The 21,810-nt window shown below is 34.9% G+C and overlaps 1 protein-coding gene across 4 annotated transcripts in view; it reads right to left on the bottom strand.

Annotated features, from left to right (window-relative positions):
* Nucleotides 1-3,148: 3,148 nt before the first annotated feature.
* LOC129579007 (AN1-type zinc finger protein 6) overlaps nt 3,149-21,810 on the bottom strand; it is a 28,484-nt gene continuing 9,822 nt past the window's right edge. The window contains exons 1-5 of one of the 4 annotated variants that reach the window (XM_055468457.1): nt 20,118-20,409; nt 7,045-7,785; nt 6,639-6,803; nt 6,412-6,556; nt 3,149-6,299 (exon numbers count right to left, since the gene is read on the bottom strand). In XM_055468457.1, coding sequence (XP_055324432.1) covers nt 6,151-6,299; nt 6,412-6,556; nt 6,639-6,803; nt 7,045-7,143 — 558 coding nt within the window. In that variant the 5' untranslated portion in view covers nt 7,144-7,785; nt 20,118-20,409 and the 3' untranslated portion in view covers nt 3,149-6,150. Of the gene's footprint in view, nt 6,300-6,411; nt 6,557-6,638; nt 6,804-7,044; nt 7,786-7,874; nt 8,094-18,721; nt 19,092-20,117; nt 20,410-21,810 lie in introns of those variants that run through there. The other 3 variants (XM_055468458.1, XM_055468459.1, XM_055468456.1) reach the window with 3 other exon arrangements.

Genomic DNA, 21,810 nt, shown 5'->3' with positions numbered 1-21,810 from the left:
GTCGGGAAATCAAAGTGAATATCAACAAAGAAGCAATTCATTACTTTCAGTGCGCATATAATCGTGAGAAAAATGGTCGGTCGATAGTTCAGTGAAGGGATTCCGTTTCGGTTGTCCTGTTCCTTAGAGTTTTGCGTTCAATTTAATCAGAGATCATGCCCGCGAAAAAAAAAAAGAAGAAGAGGCATTGTAGCGAACAGTTGACAAAAGCTAACATACAGATGATCATCTACTCTTCATTTGTTGAACCGAAACGCTTCGTAAAAGCCGACTTACATGTTCACTTACATGTCGTCGATGCACAGAGCGATGAAGTGTATGCCCGAAAGGACGCAAATATGCGCGCGCGATGCAAACACAGAAGACAATATCATCTGCTTATGGCACAATATGTCGGCAAACTGATTGTGCGATCTATTTATCGAAATCAGGTAAATCAAGCTAATGGCCTTGCTTTTACAGCCAGTTGATCCGATCAATGGTAATGTAATCAAAAAAAATATTGTATCTGTTCTTTGCTATCTGTGACCGCAATGCGTATGCAAAGTATGTCCAATGGGCTGGGATTTACGAGCAAACGGATGGGTCGACAATGTGTGCATCAATGCCGTAGATTTGCTTTTACTTTGGAAGGAAAACTTCAGCGAGCCTATTCAAACTGATTTTTCCAGGAAAAGAAATCAATATACAATGCTGGTGCATCTACGCTGAGCATGGGTAATTGTTGGTCTTACATCAAATACTGTACGTATTTGTATTCCTCAAAAAGAAAGAACAAGAAAAAAAAGAGTTGCCATTGTATGTAAATGCCCATTTTGAGAATACATCTCGAAAGCCAAATTGATAGTCAAATGAAATGTAGTTCAACGTGTTGAACGGCCACAGAAAAAAGGACCGCAATAACATTCATAGTATTGCAAGTCACACATGTCGATTTGCGTACCAAACGGAGATTTGCATATCAACCATTTATCCCCGACTGCATCCGAAAAAAGAGTATCCAGCATTGTTTTTGCTTTAATTTGCATCTGTTTCCATTGAATCGTTTAGCTTTCATTTCACCAAAAAAAAAAAGAAGAAAAGAAAGAAGGAAAAAGAAACAGTCACGTGATCGATATGCCAATGGACAATACTCATGTCAATTGTCTCTTCTTCGTTGTGAAATATTTCGCCACTCAGTTCAGTGATTTCTGTTTTTGTTTGTTTTTCAACATGCAAACAATATTTGGCCGATTTTAATTTCTTCAAATTTTGCCCAAAAGTAAAAGCATTTATGTTCAGCCACAAATAACTTTTATTCATTATTACTTAAAATACATTGTGTTGCTTTCTATTAATTTGTGACAAATTTCATCTATTCTTTATGCTTCGAACGTTTAAGCAACGCATAATGAATTTATGCAACATTGTTTAGAATATGTTACGTTAATGATCGACAACCTCTGCTCCGCTCAAGTGGTATGAGAAATTCGGATTGAAAAGGATAAAGCGGGCAAAAAGTTCAATTCTTCATGTGAATAGCATACAATGATCCACTTTACATCAATTTCACCAAGGTGTCATTGTAGTGGTTCCGCTTCTGAATGTCAATGAAATTATTTGTTGTGGTTTGAATTTAATGTTGTATTTCATTTTCCCCGTTTTTTTTTTGTATTTGCTATTCATTACAAACATCATTATTTGTCAATTTTGTCAATCAACATTGACATACGTTTTTAAATCAACATCTTGACATTAAACAACCCAAACTTGTTTGGCAACTTATATTCTTCCATTGTATTTTTTCTTCCACATGACACGTTTCCTCGGCAGCCTTACTTAGAGAATAACCAACAGAAGATATCGAATATCGAAAAAATTATCAAATTGAATTTAAAATTAAAAAAAAAAAATTGTAAATATTAAAGCCATATATTGAATGCGTAAAAAGAATTATTTATCTATTTGAAAAATATTCTGTGTGAAATTAAATTGCACTAAGAAATTCATAGCCAAAACCAGCGCCATCTTGGTTCGAATAGTGAAACCTATGATTTATGATTTCAAGTGCTTTTCGCCGCAATCTTAAGCATCACATTTCTAGTAAAATTCTATTTGGAAGTAGAACAAAAATATCTTTGGTCAAGACAGAAAAAATATGAATCAATTTAAAAAAAAAAAAAATTCATTTATTTTCAAAAAATCCATTTATGTTAAAATATTCTACTGAAGACTTCGATGTAAGCTAGAAAGCGTATTTTCATCTCGATTCTGCAAATAAATAATTTTATACAAAATTACTCTGTAATATCTGTAAAATAAATCATAAATTTCAAGTCCAGGCATGAAAGATGGAAATGTCAACTAATATTCCTTTTTTTCAAATTGAAAAAAAAAAAATATTAAGACTCAGGTGTCCAGTTGTTTTAGTGTATTTTCACGTGAGTGAAGGAATTCAATATAGAAAAAATATAACTTGAATGAAAAAATGAATTTTCTGCTAATTTCATTCTCTCCCATGCATGGCTTTTAGTGCGAATGTCAAAGAATAATCGTCAAATTTGATGATCGCAACATTTGCAAACCGGAAATTTGCAACAACAACAAAAAAACAAAATTGTTTGCATTTATGTGTTTTTATTCAATAAATTGTATGCATTTATATCAATATTTTTTTAGCATTTTCATTTTTTTTGTCTTCAATTTTATTGATTTGCTCACTAATTAATTCAATTCAAACAACCAAGAAAAAAATTTATATAAGAAAGAAAGAAATCTCTCTGAATAATCATCATTAACGCGAAACCCCTATGTTACACATATATTTTTAAATTTAATCTTGTAGTACGGCCTATGTAGGTACTAAACGAGAAACAAATAAAATGATAATGATTCATTTATTTTTCATAATTAAACTCGTAATCATAATCTGATTAATTCATTCGTTTTAACTCGTAAGTGTGTGTGTGTGTGTGTGTGTGTCGTACGTGTGTTTATGAAAATGAAAATAAAGAAGGAAAAAGTGAATAGTTGTAAAAACTAACTCCGAAGATAAATAATAGTGAAATTAACGAATCGGTCTATGTCTTGAAAACAGAAGATAAAGGAAATTGAAGTAGAACATGTTTTTTTTTCTTGCTTCTCTTTGGGGGAAAAAACTACATATTGGTTGGTTTATTTTGATTTTTTTTTTATTAATATTCTTCGTTTAATTTGTTGCCTCACTGCCCCGTGTGTGATGATTTTTATAACTAGTAACAAAGATACATACGTGTTTTGGATATTAATTGCAAAAGACAATTACAATGAAATTGATTCCATTTTCTTCTCATTTTAGCTATCGAATTCTTGTCACAATACAAAAACAGAAAAAAGGAAAAGAAAATACAACGTTTTTTTTTTTTAAATTAAATATTGCAAAGTTTGTTGTTGTAGTTGTTGTTCTGGTTGTTGTTGTTGTTGTTGTTATTGTTTACATATTAAATCTTAGAACGTGTATTGTGTTCACGCGTCAATGTGCGTCTATCAAAACTAAATTTTAGTGAATTTGAAAAGCAATCGAAAATACTCTCTAATAAAGACCAATTAGTTCTTTCTTTGTTTGGATGTGTTGTTGTTTCAGTTATTGTTACTGTTCTGTGTCAAAAATATATTTTGAACCTAAAACACTTGATTCGAACGCAAATTCAATTAAAATAGGAAAAAAGCACAAAAAATGTGAAACCCCTAATTTTAGTAAAAAAAAAAATACATGGAGAAAAATTGAACGCAAATATTCGAAGAGATGCACAACAAAAAGAACATAATAGAAATGATTAAATTGAAATTGAATGGTTAAATCCGCAAAGTTTCTTACATTTTAAAACTAATATAGGAATTACTCTCTCTTATATGTTTCCTCCTTAACGTTGCTGCGATGCGGGACAAAATAGCGACGGATGTGGTTTGGTTTGGCTCGAACCGGTAGTGACAGTAGATACCAGGAATATTCACATTTGCCGGCTATTGCGTCTCGCATGTAACAACGATAATTATGGCATTGATTCCTCCTTATCATATAAATCTAGTCGTTTATCATAATATTTATAATGTAGGTATTTGATGTCTTTCTGTACTCCGTAGTAATTTTTCAATTTAAATCTGAATTTTTGTAATTTTTGCGGCAAATAAAATCTTTTGTTCGGACAAAAAAAAATATCTCTTTAATTCGTAAATCGTTTTTGTTTTCTTTTTGTGTTAACAATGAATAGTTCATTCGAACTATCTATTTTATTTGTTAGTTTTATTCTTCAGCCACTTTGGTATGGAAACGTTAGTGATTTCTGTGCGTTTCTTTCTTTGCCTCAGATGAAATTTCGTTAATCGTGATGTTACTTGATTATTTGTCGGTGTCTGTGTTTAGTGCTTAGTCCATTTAAATTTAGAATTTCCAATGCAATATTTTTTTTTTTGATACCCATACAAAGCAAACGCGATTTTTAGTGCGCGGACGTGTGCGCGCGTACGCACAATGAAAGAAATTGCGTGTCAGACTAGGATTCTATGTACATATACCTGATTAATTGCGATTTGCAGGAATTTTTTTTTTCTTCGAAAAACGAACTATTCTTCAACTGGAACGAGGAGAGATAAACTTGGTAACGACCTTCTTGTTTTTATTTTATTTTCAAAAGACACGGACTTCATTCGAACGAACAGCATCAATACAGAGAAAGAGTTTTTGAGAATTTAGATTCAACCATCGGTTCAACGACAATGACACTGCAAAACCGTGTTCAAGTGCACGCAATGCAGTTGTGAGCGATAGAGAGAGAGAGAGAGAGAGAGAGAGAGAGTGGGAGAGAGAGAGAGAAAGAAAGAAAGAAAGAAAGAAAGAAAGAGAAAGTAAGTGTTACTGTATTGTTTTCTTTTTTACGGTGTCAGTTTATGATTCAGGTATGTTGTGTTTTTGTGTCTGAAATTAAATATGTCGGTGAATTGTATAATGTTCAATGCTTTTCTATTCTCCTGAATTGAAATTCTATTCGACAAATTTCTTTAGTGGATTTTTGGTTGTTGTGTGTGTGTGTGTGTGTGTGTGTATGTATCTAAACCAATTTTTATTTCCTACAATAAGAAGATGTTTCTTTCCGTTTTTCTGCTGCTTTTCTTTCATAATTATTCTCTTAAATGTGTGATTTCGTGTTAGCGATTCTCTTCATAATTTCAAATTGTTTGTTTGGTTGTTTTTCTTAGCTCCGGATGTCGTTTTCCGTGTATTGTGTTTTCTCCATTAATACATAATAGTTATTATTAATATTATTCTCATGTATAATATAATTAAAACTACGTACGGTAAAGTGGTCGAATACATAAATTGAAGAAATTCCGTAATTTTGTCGAACGATAAGCACATTGATCACCTACTTTCAATCATGGACAAATATGATTGGGCTGTGGAAGTGGAAATTCGGTGAGGTTTTGTGTGCTGTTTACTGAAGGATTGTGTGTATTTAGTGAACAACGAAAGTACGGTATTTCTTTAAGCCAAACGTAAGCCTTCATTGAACATTCGTAACACATTTTTTGAGATGTTGATAAATTATAATTATTTGTTTCATTTCTTGTATTTTCTTCTTCTTTGTTCTCCCGTCTTATCTTTTGTTTTATATATGCATACATTTATATCAATCATAATCATCTTCAATCTCTATTCTAATTTACTTTTAGTGTTTTTTTATATTCAGATTTTTGCAATCCTTGTTGAAATTGTTACTCTTCTCTAATCGCGACTGCATAGGTGTTTGTTTGTGTGTGAACTTCTTTTTTTGCTTAAAAAATCCCTCTTCTGCATTTCTCGCATTTAGCTTAAACCTTTTTTGTTTGTTGTTTCATTTCGATAGTTCTTTTTGTGTACAGAGTGTTCAAGTGTTGATTGGTTTTTTTTTAGTGTTTTTGTTGAAAATTTTTGCTTGCTTTTCTTTTCTTTAATTTGTTTTCTTCAACTGTATTTAAAATAACATTTTTGTTGCAAATAATTTTTTCAATTTTTTTTTACATTTCTCTTTACCTCTTCTGCATAGTTAAATGTTCTGTTTTGTTTTGTTTTTTTTTCGAATTTTTTTTTGTGTGTTTTAGATTTATTATTAATAATATATGTTATAAAAATTATTAATTAGATGGCACAAGAGTTCAAATCTTTTGAATTTTTTCTCCGACAACCACGGGATTATTGCGTCTAATTTCTTGGGCACCATGTTCTCGATAGTCGTACGAACATTTGTGTTCATCGCTGTATCTATGTACGGAGCAATAGAGACCACCGCATCGACATTGAAAACCTATAGTATTGGAAAATCGTTTGTCAATTAGTTGTTGTTGTTATTCGAATTCTTTTTGTGTTTTTGTGAAGTGGATTCGATCGATGGACATTGAAATGGGCCATGAACTTACCTGTTAATCCAACCTTCTTGCGGCAAATGCCACAACGGTTTTTCTTTTTCTTTGAATCCTTGTCACCATCTTTGTCGTCTTGATCATCACTAATGGAAGTTCCGGCTATTTCACTAGTTGCGCTTGCGCTGGCTTCAGGTAGTTTCTGTTGTAAGAGACAGAGAGAGAGAAAGAAACGGGTTAGCAAATATGCACAAAATCGACGACGATCATTTGAAAGAACTTACTTCTTTGTTGGTTTCAATGTGGGGTTGCTGCAAAGTCTGTACTGTTGGCTGTGCTGTGTGAGTGACCGATGCAGGTGAACTGAAGTTTTGTGTTTGCTGTTGCGAACTTGAAACTGCTACAGGTGTACTACTAACGGGAGGTTGCTGTTTCTTTCTAAGTGAGTCCTTTTATCAAACGGGGCAAATTACAATTAAATCAAGTTTACAGCGTGAATATATACGGTTGAAAAAATAATAATAATAAAATAATGAAGAAATAATAAATTTCGATTCGTGGGCCGTCGATCTCAATTCAGAATCAAACCAAACCAAACAAAAAACATACGTTCGACTACGCCCATCACGATAACGTCATTGAATTTCATTGAATTAAAGATTGACTAAATGAATGACAGCTAATACTTACTTTGTAGCATACAGAACATAGACCGTCTTGAGCTGGATTACCATAGAAACCGCATCCAGAACGGCACATTGGTTGCATTGGATTTGATTCGCGCTCCATTTTGTCTAGGTTTTGGATTGTGTTTTCGGTTTACGTTGATAAATTTTCTTAATCAGTTCAATGGATGCACACAATAGCTAAGCTCAAAACAAGTTTGACTCAACTATATCTATATCGCGATAAATAAAATTGACAAGTTTTTGTTTGCTTGTTGGGTTTAACTATGAGTTTTCGTTAAACAGAACTGCGAGTCTTTTCTTCTTATTTCTTTTTTTTTTTTAAAGGTCCGCACACACACGTATCCGTCTATAAAACAGTTTTGTGTATGATTGATAATTAGGTATCTAAGTTGAATCACAGTTTTTGAATTTCGTCTTGATATTTGTTCTTTTTGGTTTTACGCCGTTTCACTTCGGATTCACTACGCAAAGCCAGATTTCGTTTAGTTTATTCAAATTGTCTTTAGAATAGAGTTGACTTTTTAACTCGGATAGCAGTTGTTTTCTTTTTGTTTCTTCAAATTTCGTATGCACTTTCAAAAGTCAATATGCGATTTTTTTTCCTGTTCACTTGAACCGTTTATTTATATTCAGCTGGGATTCTTCCAAACCAGCGGGGCAGTCACCAAGGAAACTGTTGCGAGTAAGCAAAGGCCGTGTCAAATTCACCTCGCGTATTTTACTGAATTATGCCAAAGTTAGCCTGCAAAAGAGAGTAAGAGATATATGTGAAATTAATGACTTTTCCCTTTCAATTTCCCTTCAATGCAACTCTATTTTTGATCGCTTTACTTGTAATTTTCTAACTGAACATTTCAATAGACGCGATTTTAAAAATCAAACGATTACTGCGACTGCAGCGAGTTTTTGTGTTCGTCACGGTTTTGTTTTTGTTATCTTGTAGAAAACAAATGAATGGCATTCGCTATTATCAGCGTTGGCTGATTTATTTATTTTATGTCGCCGTCATTGCAACTGTGATTGCGTCTCATTCTTGAGTTCCTCGTACAATACTCAATGGGACAATTTCAATCAGTTGAATAAAGATTGAACAAGATCCCATCGACAAAAGAGAGAAAGAGAGTTCAACTGGGGAAAAACAATTTACTAATTTACTCAATAAAAAATCATGATTTTGAACAGAAGATACAAAGCAAGCAAGAGAAAGAATCAACCATATGTGTTTGAGTACCACATCACATATAGATGTGAATATGTATGAATTGGGAATAGAGAAAAAATAACGACGACTACGAAGTGGATGATATAGAATCAGGTCACACAAACAAAAATATATTTGTAACGCAAGCTCTTTGCTCGAAATGAGTGTTGAACCATATGCACCTCACATTCACTCTCAGTATATCGATATCTCATTTCCAACCGCAAGCAGCAGCAACTACAACAACAACAAACCACACCGAGTCGAATTTTGTCTGTGAATCTGAACCGTAGCCATGTGCGTTTCTCTGTGTGCGACGAATAACAAGTCATTGAAACGTTGGTGTTGCCCTATGTGAAATGCCTAGAGTGGATTTGATGAAAACATTCAGCAGAAATATTGCGTATATGTGTACCGTCAACCGGAATGTTGAATGCATGATCGTTGATCATCAAGTATAAACTTAGACTTGGCATCTGAACCTGATTCGATGAGCTCGATACGTATCAAGCCGCAAAGAAAATGTGAAACAAAGCAAACAAGACGGGGAAATTCAAATGCCGCGCTTTTTCATTCGAATTTTAAAATAACTCATTAATACCGCGTGTAGAGTGGTGTGTGGTGTACCTTGCACTGTGTGCGGTGCATGCAAAAAAATGTCAAAGGATTGGATAAAAATATATTTACCTTAGCTGTCATTATTATTACTTGTGCGCATAATCGAAAAATATTCGTACAGCTCGTGCAAGCCCGAATGAACAGCTGATTTGTAGTAGGCTAAACTTGATCCACATTCTATTACACATTCGATAAAGCTAGAAGCTCTAGCCCAGCACTAGACGTCTGAATATGAAGCATTGCTCATGATTTTTTTCTTCTTCTTTTTTTTTCATGAAAAGTATGAACAAGTCAAAGCCAAAGTTGCTGTTTATTTCAACCAGATGAATACGCGATTATCGATATGAATATGCGACGTGGGTTCGTTTGAATCGGGCTGACATTTGCATAATGTGATGTTTGTTTGTATGTATTGCATCTATTTTGGCTATTGCCAATTGCTATTATCATTGAAATGTGCCAATCTCACAATTTTTTTCGCATTTGTTACGACCAATTCACAGCCCGTACATTACCGCATGCAAAGTGAATGAAGTGGCACATCTTACGATATGTGATTGAACGAAAATTAGCGAGCCATGTATTTTCTTTCTCTCCAAAAAAAAAAAAAAAATTCCCATGAAAACGATTACTCATAAGAGTGAGTACTCCAGACATGCGTTGCGTGAGAGAGAAAAACACAATCGACCAAAGCAAATTATTGATCGGATGTGAGTCTTGGAAATTCAGATGACTCACGGGGCTAATGACTTTGTAGAATAAGAACAAAACAGCACTCAGACGACGCCCAACCGCTTGACAGATGCTTTTAGTTCATCGTCTTGGGGTGGCTGAATAATTTTACGAATTTCTCAGTTTTCGACGGCGATCGGAACGGAACATTCAGAAAGGAGTTAGAGTGGTCGTCATTTATATGAAAAATGAAATGAAGAAAGGATTGAACACCTTTTGCGACTATAAATGAGTGGTTTTAATAACGGTGTGAACGGAAGAAACATAAATAAATAAGCGAATAGTTAATGAATATGAATAATATGGATTGAACAGCGGTGCTGAACTAACTCAGCAAGTGACCGTGGTAGCATGTTATTACATTTGACGGATATCTTGGAGGCAATCGTTGCCTGTACACTGTAGAGGAATTCAAGAGGTATTCAAAGTCATACTATGTACTTAATACACATGGTATGCAAAGGTCACAAAATTCTTAAAAATTGCATCTACAATTTACACGTCAGCGAAATCTGAGATCACTTTTTCAATATTTGTTCTCATTAACAACACAATGTTAATCATCGAGAAAAAACAACCGTAGATTTGAAAGGGACTGACGTCACAAATTTTGGGCGATTCAGAATTTTAACACGCGGTTACACAAAAAAAAACATTTTTTTGTTCATTTCAGAGCATCAAACAGACCCACATAACACTGTATATTCTATACACACAAACATACTCAATGTGTATGCGTGAATGTGTGCGTGCTGTCGTAATATATATATATATATATATATATATATATAGGTGGCTTTAGATGTAGGTATGGAGCGAGAATTAAATGTGTCCATAAACTTGTTCACAAGTCTTTCTACCGCTATCTGCGCTTCGAAGATCCAATGAATGTGGTCCGATATCGTAGTTTAAATAAATTTGAATGAATTTAGAATATTTAACACTTTTTTTCTTCAACTATATACCGAAATTTTAGTACTTGGAATTGTCGTTGAATCATCATTTTGATGACGCCATTTTACAATGCATTTTCAAGAATTCCCATTTCGGTTTTCGTCGACTTTTTCATTTTCCAGCTATGAGTCAGATGTGTTTGTTCATATGAAATGGTTGAATCATTGCATTGTGTTTTGCTGCTGGCGGCACAGCGAGCGGAAAGAAGAAAAATACCGAAAATGAAGAGAAGGCGCAGTGAAGACGAGGGAAATCTACTTGGAAACACCGATTTATTGCAATCCAGTTTCCATGGATTATATTGATGCTACTTAATGAATGCCGTGTTGGTGGCTTGAGAAAGAAACTTGTCGTCGCTGAAAATGAATATGGAGATGCTTAAAGTGTCTACCCAGATATTTGGTTATTTTACACGTTTGCTGGTGTGTACAATGTACATGAGCATGAAAGAAATAGAACATTTCATGTGCATGGCAATGGGGCTTCACTATCATTTGGCTTATATTGCATTCAATCCAATATTGTGCTGCAAAATTACTTCTATCTACACTCCCAACACTTCAACGGATCATAATAGGTGAAAAAGCACCATTTTTTAAAATGGTTTTAATTACCATTTCAACTTCCGTCACTCTTCCATCTCTTTGTCGATTTGATTAAAATATTTTCGCTATTTTTTATGCTTCTTTATTCAAATCATAATGAAAAGGAAGCTAGAAGCAGTACACAAGATGGCAACAACACTAGCAATAACAATGCAATTGCTACACTAGAGAAATCGTCTCTTTATATCCCGGCTGTAAAAGGTTATTATCTGTGCTATGTGGGACTTTTCAGTAGAGCAGCGAGTAAAATTCAAATGAACAATTGCAATACAAATAACGATAGCTGTTTTTTTCTCTTCAGCGCCATTAAATGTAGATGGGCCGATTTGTTGGGAAGTTTTATTGCATTTTAGTTGGTCAAAACTACACTTTTTTATCATTTCCTCTGAAAATTGCTTTCGACAAAGCATCATCTCACAGCAGTAAAATATTTCGTTCCCACAAAAATGGCTTTGAGAGAGAAATATACAACCAACCTCTCACTTTAAGTTCAATAAGTAGTGTTATTTTTTGCTTGAATTTTTCTTACTTGAATTTTCTTTTTCGCTTGAATTACAAATACCACATTGTTCACTTATAAGACGGATGACGAAAACACTCTTAAGCATGTGTCCGAAGCGTAAATAAAACGATCACAGCTAGTGTGATTGCAAACAATTATACAGGACAGACTGTGCATCCCTTTTCAAGTTGCTCAACGTGATGACGCACATTAAAGTATAGAGAAAAAAATGATCGCGCAGATCAGCATGTCAAGCGGTTTGCTAAAGTGCCATGCTTTTCTTGCAATTCGATTTTGGCGCAGCAAATTCGAGCGACTGGCAATTCTCCCTAATTTATGGCCGTGTGCTGTCTCTGTTAAGCAGAAACGGTTTCATCTTTTGTTACTTTGACGCAAATTTATTTTTAGTTCCGGCGTTTTGTTTCTGTTTTGAAACGGTTTTCTCACACTGTTCGTGTGAAGCAACAATAAAAAAACACAATGTTTTTTTGAAAAACACGAGCCTGGATCTACAAACTGTTTTGCGCGTAATTTTTCTTTTCTTCTTTTTTCTCTGCGTCAACGTCAACCACATTTGAATTTTCTAGCATTAACTAGATGGTGACGATGACATTCATACATTGTGATCGAGCATGAATCACTGCTTCAAAAATAGGTAAACACTGCAAAGACTGTTACACGCACACAACAATGCATGCATGATCTTTCAACTTGTGGTCATTCAAGGGAGAAGCCGGCATATGGCAAATGGCTAAATACAGGATGAAGTTTGGTTTGTGATCGGAAATTAAAATATAATTCGCTTTCGTTTCCATCGAAACAAAAACTTTCAAGCCATTACAAAGCTATTGAATTGAAGCACATTTCGTTCGGGGAGGGAAAATTTCAAATAAAATATTTTTGCTATTGCTTGTCGGTTGTGTTACTGCTTTGTTGTGTCTCGGTCGGTTTCACAGCGCTTGACTAAAGTACATGAAACATGATACATTTTGGATGGCTTTAATGATATGCTGATACACGCGGTGCATGATATATATATGTATATGTATATACGTCAAATAGTACAACACAGCACATCATAGCGGAGCACAGTACAGCACTTTATGTAATCAATGCCATTAACCGTGTAGTATGTTGAGTACACCAGCGCACGGTAACAACGGACGGTTTGTGTTTGAATTTTCTGCTTTTGATCAATTCGTTGCAAACATAACAAGTGGAACAAACGTGGCGGAGTAAAGGGATCCTAGCTAATGAATTATGCTGCAAACCGAAATCAAAACGAATCTCACAGTCTAAGGCAAACCATCTTTGGAAATATGCACATGTTACGATGTCAAGGTATTGTAAACGTGTGACATTTGTTTTGATGCGCGTAACAATTGTCGCTTTGCGTTGGCTGCTTGCTTTTTTTTCTCTTTTCTGCTATTATTTTTTTTTCCTCAAACAAAAGCGCTTTTTATGGATAGAAATATGTGCAGAAAATCGATTTTTACCGCTCAAAGTCAACTTATGGCTTGCATTCTCGTTTCAATGGAGTGCAACAGCATTAAGGTTAACGTGTCACTGAGACAAACACATTCATTGGAAACAATCTAATAATCCAGTTATTTTTCAGATTCATTTTCTTGATCGTTGCATTCGACAAACTCTTCTAACCGACGGCCACACATTGGGAGCATTAAAGCCAACGAACGTCGAAAGTAAAACAACACAAAATTAGAATTGTTTACGCAATGGCAATTTAGTCATTTGAAACCATGAAAAATTTGCCGTAGAATGGAATCACAAGTATACAATTTTAGTTTTTCGCATTCGATAATTTTCAGTTACAAAACTGTGGTGCTAACGAACGGTGCAATGGCAGTGCTCAAAATGAATACCGTTACACAGACGGGGATTGCTTTGCTCCGATTTCGTAGCGCTGTTTGGTCAATGAACGCAAGCGAAAAGCTCGAATAAACGAGAGCAAAATTCGTAACGTGTGCGTTTGCATTTAGCGTCTGGATACAAAAGCCACGCGTCGTACTTGAAGTTCGAATGCATCTCAAATGCGTAAAAACATTGCGGTCTATGTACGCATGATACAAACCAGACACATTTCATCGATTTTCGTTGTTATTTCGATTCGATCCATGAACACATTGAACAGTCTGGTCCTTGCATATACACTCTATGTTCACTCACATGTCTATGTTTCATAAAATCCATATAAAATGAGAGCTTCTGTGATTTGTTTTTTTATTTTTCAGTTCAACACGTACGCATGCTACTCCGCTTTGTTTCAATAATAACATCAAACGACACCAAAACGTGTATCAAACAAAGAGACTCAAAATCCGGTATCCTAGCGAATGAGAAAATGTCAATGGAATAAAAAAAAACTATCATCCGACAAAGAATGATGACATGAATGGAAAGAAAAAAAACAGATGTTCTGCTTTTGAAATGTTTCTTCATTTTGAAGCACTATGACCGTTGTGGAAAAGTCAGATCTTTCGCACATTGCTCTTTCTACAAATCAACTAAATGTACGTGCTATCAGCAAGATTCAAAGTATCATTCATGTCTGCGGCAAATCTCAAAACGAGCGATTTCATGTCTCATAAAATGCTCTCATCAATTGTAATTGTCAATTCGTTAATTTCCATTTAAAGCCGGATTTTTGTAAAACTTTGGTAAAAACGACTTGAATGCATCTCAATGAGAATTATTATAAGGATGTCATTTTTTAAAGTTAATGAAACTAAATTATCATCAGTTTGATGTCAATAGCAGTCGATGTAGTCGAAAGTAGAATAGAACTGGCGTTATATAGAATGTTGGCCCTATGTATTTTCACAGCAATGGAGCTTATATGATTGCTCCTAATAGCAAAATCACCGCTACACTCTATGCCACGATGCTTTTAGCGTATAATTCACGGTATGCACATGTACATATGCTTGTAAATTTGGAATTCATAGCCAATCGACGGAGATTTCACTTGTTCAACCGATGTTGCGTTTGTTTGTTTGTGTGTGCGCGTGGCGTGCGAGCGTCCTAGCTCGGAAATATTATGTCGACCTCATATAATCAAGGTCGATGACATTGAATAAAAAGTGCACCTCATTGAATGAACTGTAAATCGACATTTCGGCTTCTACGCAGTTTTGAAACATGCTCAACTTTTTCGCAAAGCCCATCAAAGCTCGAAGATAGCTTCTATTTTGTCTGCAGTGAATCAGAGCACATTTTTATTACGGCCATCATTTCTCTGCTAAGATTGTGTTTGTACGATAAGTTGAAAACTTTGACAAATACCATGAGACAGGTTTGCTGAGTTCCCGTGTTTATACCAAACGCATTTTTTCAATGATTTTTTTTTTATCTATTTGAATGTTCTTTGAAGAGACGCCATACAAACGATCATCCTCATTTTATTCTCGTTTTCAATAAGACGAGAGAATATAACGGAGATTCACAGTTCAATCACAAAATAACATGCAATAGAATGGGGAAGAGCTGCTTAAATTCTTCCTGGATTTATAAACAAAAACGAAATCCAAATCAAAGTCAAAACGAATATTTTTCCTGCATTTTCGAGAAAAATTCAGCTCGATACAACTCTATTTGGTGACCTTATCTCACCGTGAGAGGTGAAATTATTAAATTTGACGATAGCACAAAATCGCTTTAAATTGTAAACATAACAAATTATGCGATTTTATTTTCAGCAACATGTTTGGCTTCCTAATTCGAAATGAGTAGATTTTGTTTGTTTCTGCACGAGAATCGTCGCTTAGTGAAACAAAAAAACAGTGTTTCGTTTCAAATCAATGTCGTTCATTGTAAAATACACGTCAAGGCTGTTCACGCAAACGAAAAAAAAAACATATACACACAAACTGAATAGGTAGCAGGAAATAGTCGTATGTTATGTATTGATTTCGCGGTTCGATTTCGTTTGGAGCTGTATTCCGTTCAATCAAAGAGGTGTGTAAGATTGATGTGCGGGAAAACAAACTGACACTTGCATTGCTCTACGCATAAAATCTCGAATGTCCCAAAATCACTCTCAATTACCATGTGTGACAATATAGGAAGAGGAACAAATGTTGTGCGAACAAGTTTAAATTAAAAGAACGTTGTTCAGATAACGTCATTCTAATTGAAATGACTTTGTGCAAATCCAAGGTTTTTCGCGTGTAATTTTCGTTGCGGTCACTTCTCTTCACTGGAATGTTACGTATCAATTCGAATAAGTCAAAGGAATTTCGACCGTTCATGGAGTGTCTTCGAACAAAATGACCGATCGACTGACCGCCCCATCGTATGCAAACACAAGTGAATATGTGTGTTTGTGTGTGTGTGTTCGAGAGAGAGCCAAGAAAACAAAGAAGAAAAAAATAACAAATTTAATCGAATTAAATGGACGTTTGAATGGGCAACGGACACGCACACAATCCCATAAATGTACTATTGCTATCTATCGAACCGAGCAAAATTTGCAAAGCTCGTCAATATCGCAACCAGACACAATACAAATATGTATCCATTGTTTTTTCCATCCATTATACTGATTATGGACATAGCAAAGCATAGAACACACCATGCGATGAATAATGGAAACCAGCCAAAAGGAACAACAAGAAAACAAAACAAACAAAATGAGCGTAAAAAATGAAATAAAATAAAATTTAAAAAAAAAAACACAACAAATGATGAATAATACTTTGAAAACATACGTTTTCGCTGCGGCCATTCGTTTGATAAAAATTGTTGATGAGCATGGTCGGTTCGGGAAAGTACGCGATTTTTCAATTCGGAAAACACTCAAATATTCAACGAACCAAACAGACGACTGCCTATTGATATAGTTGAAATAATATTCAAACTGATGAAGAAAAAAACAACAACAACAGCAACAGCAACAGCAGCCACAATCCTTCAATGTATGCTCGCTCTCGCACACAAATACCATATGTAAATTACATACACGGAACTCATATCATATTCGTGTGCAGAGACTGTTTCGATTTCGTATCGAGTTGTCGTGTTATGCTGTGTGTTTTTTTCTCTCTCGTTGTTTCGTGTATTCGTTTCGTATATTCCGCCTTTTTCGAACGAAGTACATAATAAACACCAACCAACAGACAGCCGACAAAAAATCATATGTTTTTTGAGAATGCGATTGAAGACAGAAAAAAAGCAAGCATGTAAAGGTCACACTGGCTCAAATATATAATGTAACCAAGGCCACCATAATATAAACAATCATTTTTATATGAATCTATGTGTTTGTGCTGTTAGCGCAGTGATGCTTTTTTTTTGTTCCGATCAAAATATATGACTCAAAATGTTCAGACACGCCAAGTTTGTGTACTCCTCCCGTTCTTTTCCTCATTTGGGCAACAATGATTATGATGAATAGACAAAAAAAAGTGCACATCGATCACCTGCTGATAACAATAAAACTGACGAATCGACACATTCAATGTAATACTAATAAATAATCGAACACTTCAATTGTGAATTCACTCAACGAATTTAAATTTTGCTGTCTCGATTGTGCGCAAAAGAAAGTGGCCTTACGGTTCGATAGCATACACTCATTCATAATCACATTGAAATAAAATATGAACTATGACATTTCGGTCAATGTTTCAAGCACACATTCCTTCTATCGTTGACATGCGTTTGTTCGTGTTTGCTCGTGTTTTTGTGCATTACAGTCACAGACAGGGTGTTTGAACTCTGTTTATCTTATGTTGAATGGAGAAAAAAAAAACAGCAACAACGAATTATGGAGAATGAGGAGAAAGTTCAAAAGTCTAGTAACTTTGAGCTGTCACCGAATTTATTGCACTAAAATGTTTGACTTTTTCTTTGTTTCCCACTTTTTTCTAATCACCAAGAAAATCTTTTCACAGGCACACACAATTTTTGACAGTTTCATGCTTCAGTAAACGTTTCACAATTGATCCAAGTTCTGTGGAAAATGCTATTTGGATTGATAACACTGTGAATAAAATGAGCATTTGAATGTGAAGCGATAACATTTCACGTTTAAATTCAAAAAGTCATCAGATTTAATTGAATGTTCGAGCAAATGGTGGCGAAGAGTACGAATGAATATGCGTTTCATAGAAAACTTCAACTGACTAGAGTATATGTACAACACACGAAATGTAATACCACATCTTGGCAGAATCTTTCATTTGTCATCGTCAAATCGACTCGGTTTATTCTCATATCACATTGTTTTTTGTCTTAATTTTTTCTTTCTATCCTAGATATATGTTGATTGTCGCATTCTGTATGATTTATCTTGTTTAATCTTCTCATCATACGAGTAAATATTTGCGCGTGTTTTTGTTTTCGTTTTTCATTTCTCACAGCTTGTTGTTGTTTTGCATTTGTGTCGAGAATTGCAATGAATTTCAAAATAATTCGCTTCTCAGAAGAAAATGAAACAGAGAAAATTAGCACATTCAATCAGATTTAAAGGCAACAGCAATAATAACAATGCAAATTGTTTATAGAGTGTTCGTTGTCCATGATGAACAGCAGGCTGTAAATTGGTATAACTCTATCGAACCGCATAAAAATGAAGGGAAAAAAAAATCGAACGATTGGTTTTGAACAAATATAAAAATATATAAAATGTAAAATATGTATATAGTATGAACTATGAAATATACGGACACCCTGATAAACATATATAAACGATGGCTCGAAAGTGATGCAGAATAGGTATTTAAATCGAATATGTATATATGAAATGCAAGCGAAGCGAAGAAAAATAAAATATAATCGAAAAATGAAAAACAGCTTCGCAATCCGCGTGAAGAATTACACGAATAAAAATAAATTTGCCTGTGCTGCAGCTGTGAATGTACGATTCACAGGCCGTCTAGATAGACGCAGAAAGAATAATGTATGTGTTAAATAAATTTCGCTTCTCTGAAATGTACGGCAAAGGCCTCTTTTTTTTATTTTATATGTTGCCTTTGTTTCTCGCAGCAGAAAAGATTGTACAATGAATTGTCTGTTTTTTTTTCTCTTCTCTATACAAAATAAATACCAGAAACAAATACAGATCGGCACAAGGCACAAGGCACACGGCATGAGCACGCATCGTGCAACAGTGCTACCTAATCATGTTGTTTGTGTGTAGAGTGAATACGAGTAAACTTTGTTTCACATGAGCGTAGTTTTTAATATCGCAATAATATACTTTGCTTCCTGCTTTTTTATTTAGGCTTTGAGCAGTATTAAGCAAACGCACACGCACTCAAAATCATCTTTCTTTGATTGTGGTCGTTTAACATTTCATATTATATGTATATATTTTATTGTTTTTATTTCGATCATCACACTGTAAACTTTGCAATAAACTGTTGTGGTGACGTGTGTATCAATTGTTATCTCTTCTTCGAAATTTACAAGACTTGGAACTAAACACGAAGGATTTTTTTTTTTCCTTTATTATTTCTTCACTTCGCTGAAATTCACTTTACATCCACTGAATTTTTTCGTTCAATTTCGCTGTCTCATCTTGTTTGTTTGTTCTTGGCTTAGTGTGTGTGTGTGTGTGTGTGTGTGAGAGAGCGAGAGCGTTTGTGTTACTCACACATAATGACTTTTCCCATGAATTGTGACAGTGTATGCATCGCTTGAGCAGTACACACGTACACAAACATTCATACTATACACATAGTCGCGTATTCCACTCACATGTATTGGTGAGATTTTACAGCTGGATGAAATTCAATACTTACGATTCTCTTATGTCGTAGTGATAATATTCATAAAAAAAATCCACGTATAGAGAAAGAGCCAAAAAAGAAACAACAACACGAAATAAATTGTATATGGAATCTATTATACAGAAAGAAAAAAATAAACAATTTTTTTGCTTGTTTTCTTTGCTATTTCTCGCTGCCTCTGGTTTTATATTTAAATTTATTCGGTCGCCACGTTAGCTTGAAGCGACAGGCACAAAACTAATGTTTTTTTTTTCCAAAGAAATTTGTTTATCGGTCGACGTGAGATTGTCGATGTCAATATATCCTATGCACAAAGCAAAAACAATGCACACACAAAATTTCGGCTATATTTCGTTTCATTCGAAATAAAAAATGCGAATTGCTACGTTTATTTTGAAACTTCACTAGCAAACGCACAAACTGTGTATAAAGACAAATATAACTGTACTTTTTTTCTTTCTCTTTCTCTCTTTCTTCGTCTTTGTCTTTATCTTTCTCTTCTTCCTCTTCGGATTCTTTGCCTATACGTCAAATCTTTTGTATCACAAGACTTGGTTTCTATATTTACTGTATCACATGCACGCGTTAGTACGAACTTATCATTTTGAACATCGGATTCGAATGGAGTTTTGTCGTTTTGTCACACGAAACAATTATCACAAGAAAATCAAACGATGCTAATGCTACGGAAATGTATCATTTCTCATTTACCTTAAATCTCTTTCACTGACAAAAATTCACCAGATTTTCGATAATTTTTTTCAAGTAATAGAATTTGCTTTGTAGATAGATTTCGTTTCAATTAATATCTTTCTCTATTCATTATTGTCTTTTTGAACTTGAATTAGCTTCGGAGAGCTCTTTGCTCAGCGAGTACTGAATCGCGACTGAAACTTATTACACACCGAATGAAATTCCAATTTCTCGAATTCCTGCAGCGTATTATACTTCACACTCAGTCGATTTCTTTGTTCGCATGTTCTCACACAAACACAAACCATACGAATTATCCACACAACACGTACGGAGCAGCGATTGAGTCACATAAAGAAAATCAACAAAAAGCAGCATGAGAGAAAGGAAACTGTGAGTGAACTGTTATACACTCACATACACACTTGCAGACAGAGAGAAAGATACAACATCGTGGACGCACCAATACATGCAAGCGGCCGTACAAGTGAAGTGTACGTCATTTTTATGGCCATATTCTCTAGCTATCTGCTCTGAATGTCGTTCGTTTCAAGTTTTGCGTTTGTTTTTTTTGTTTTTTTTTTTGGTTTTTCGTGTTTTTTTTCCTTCGTTGGCTCAAAAGTGACATGCAGTACATGAATAATACTTGAATGAGGTCGGACTAAGAGCGTTGGGAAAAACGAGATAGTTAAAGAAATAGATAAACGAAACTATATGCTTACGCCGTTGACATGTTGTGCCATTGTACGTTGGTGTCGATGTGTGTGTACGCATGCCACACATATGACGTATGGAAAACACAGGTGCGCGTTCATTCACTGTGTGTATGTGGCGTTGTGATCGCATGTCATTGTTGCATTGGTGTACGTGTCCGTCAGGCTCTTTGCTCTGGCTCGCACTCATATTTTGCTTTGGCTACACATCACACTCGAATGTTCGAGTGTTGTGCTTTTATTTCCTTGGTTCGGCACACCATAGACGGGTCCATGTGGAACTCACCATTGGTTCATTTAGTTGTTATTTTTGTTTGGTACTCGGTTCTTATACATCTTTGATCGTAGATTTCGATATAAAAATTATGATATCCGCTGAGCCAAGTGCTCAGTCATAAATATGTAGAAATAACGAACATCTATTCGTGTGAATAGCCAGTCATCATAGCTTGGAACCAATTGACTCTCTCGCATATATACATATCGTTACAAGCACATCCAAACTTGCACACACTCGTTTACACATACACGTATCATATAAGTGAGCAGACAAGTCAAAGCAGTGCCTTGCTTTACATTGCCTTGCTTTTAGATCACAAATTATTGTGATTTCGTCATGTTCATGCCTTGCATGGCTCATGCAATGTGTACGGATAGCGCATATAAAAGCGCAAACAAACACATTCAAATGCAGAAATGTTATTCCATTGTCTACATCGCATCGTATCGTATCGTATCGCATCGAGTGCGGCGTAGTACGTAAGTATAAAATAATGTTTTTGCGCTTTTCGTTTCACTACGACTAGACGGCAACGGGTAAATATTAATGCTAATGCTCTTTTTGATATTCTATGTGTATATTTTGAACGGAGAGAAAGAGAGAATGTGTGTGTGTGTGTGTGTGTGTGTCTGTGTGTGTGGCTGTCTAGGTTTTGTCAACAAGCTGTCGAGCGATAAAGACAATATTGAAGCGAACAAGATTAGAATAATGAAAAACA

This window comes from Sitodiplosis mosellana, unplaced genomic scaffold, assembly GCF_009176505.1.
Source record: "Sitodiplosis mosellana isolate CC-2019 unplaced genomic scaffold, AAFC_SMos_1.0 Smas_scaffold_6226, whole genome shotgun sequence".
Lineage (NCBI taxonomy): Eukaryota > Metazoa > Arthropoda > Insecta > Diptera > Cecidomyiidae > Sitodiplosis > Sitodiplosis mosellana.
Note: the sequence above shows the minus strand (reverse complement) of the source record. Positions and strands in the feature narration are given on the sequence as shown.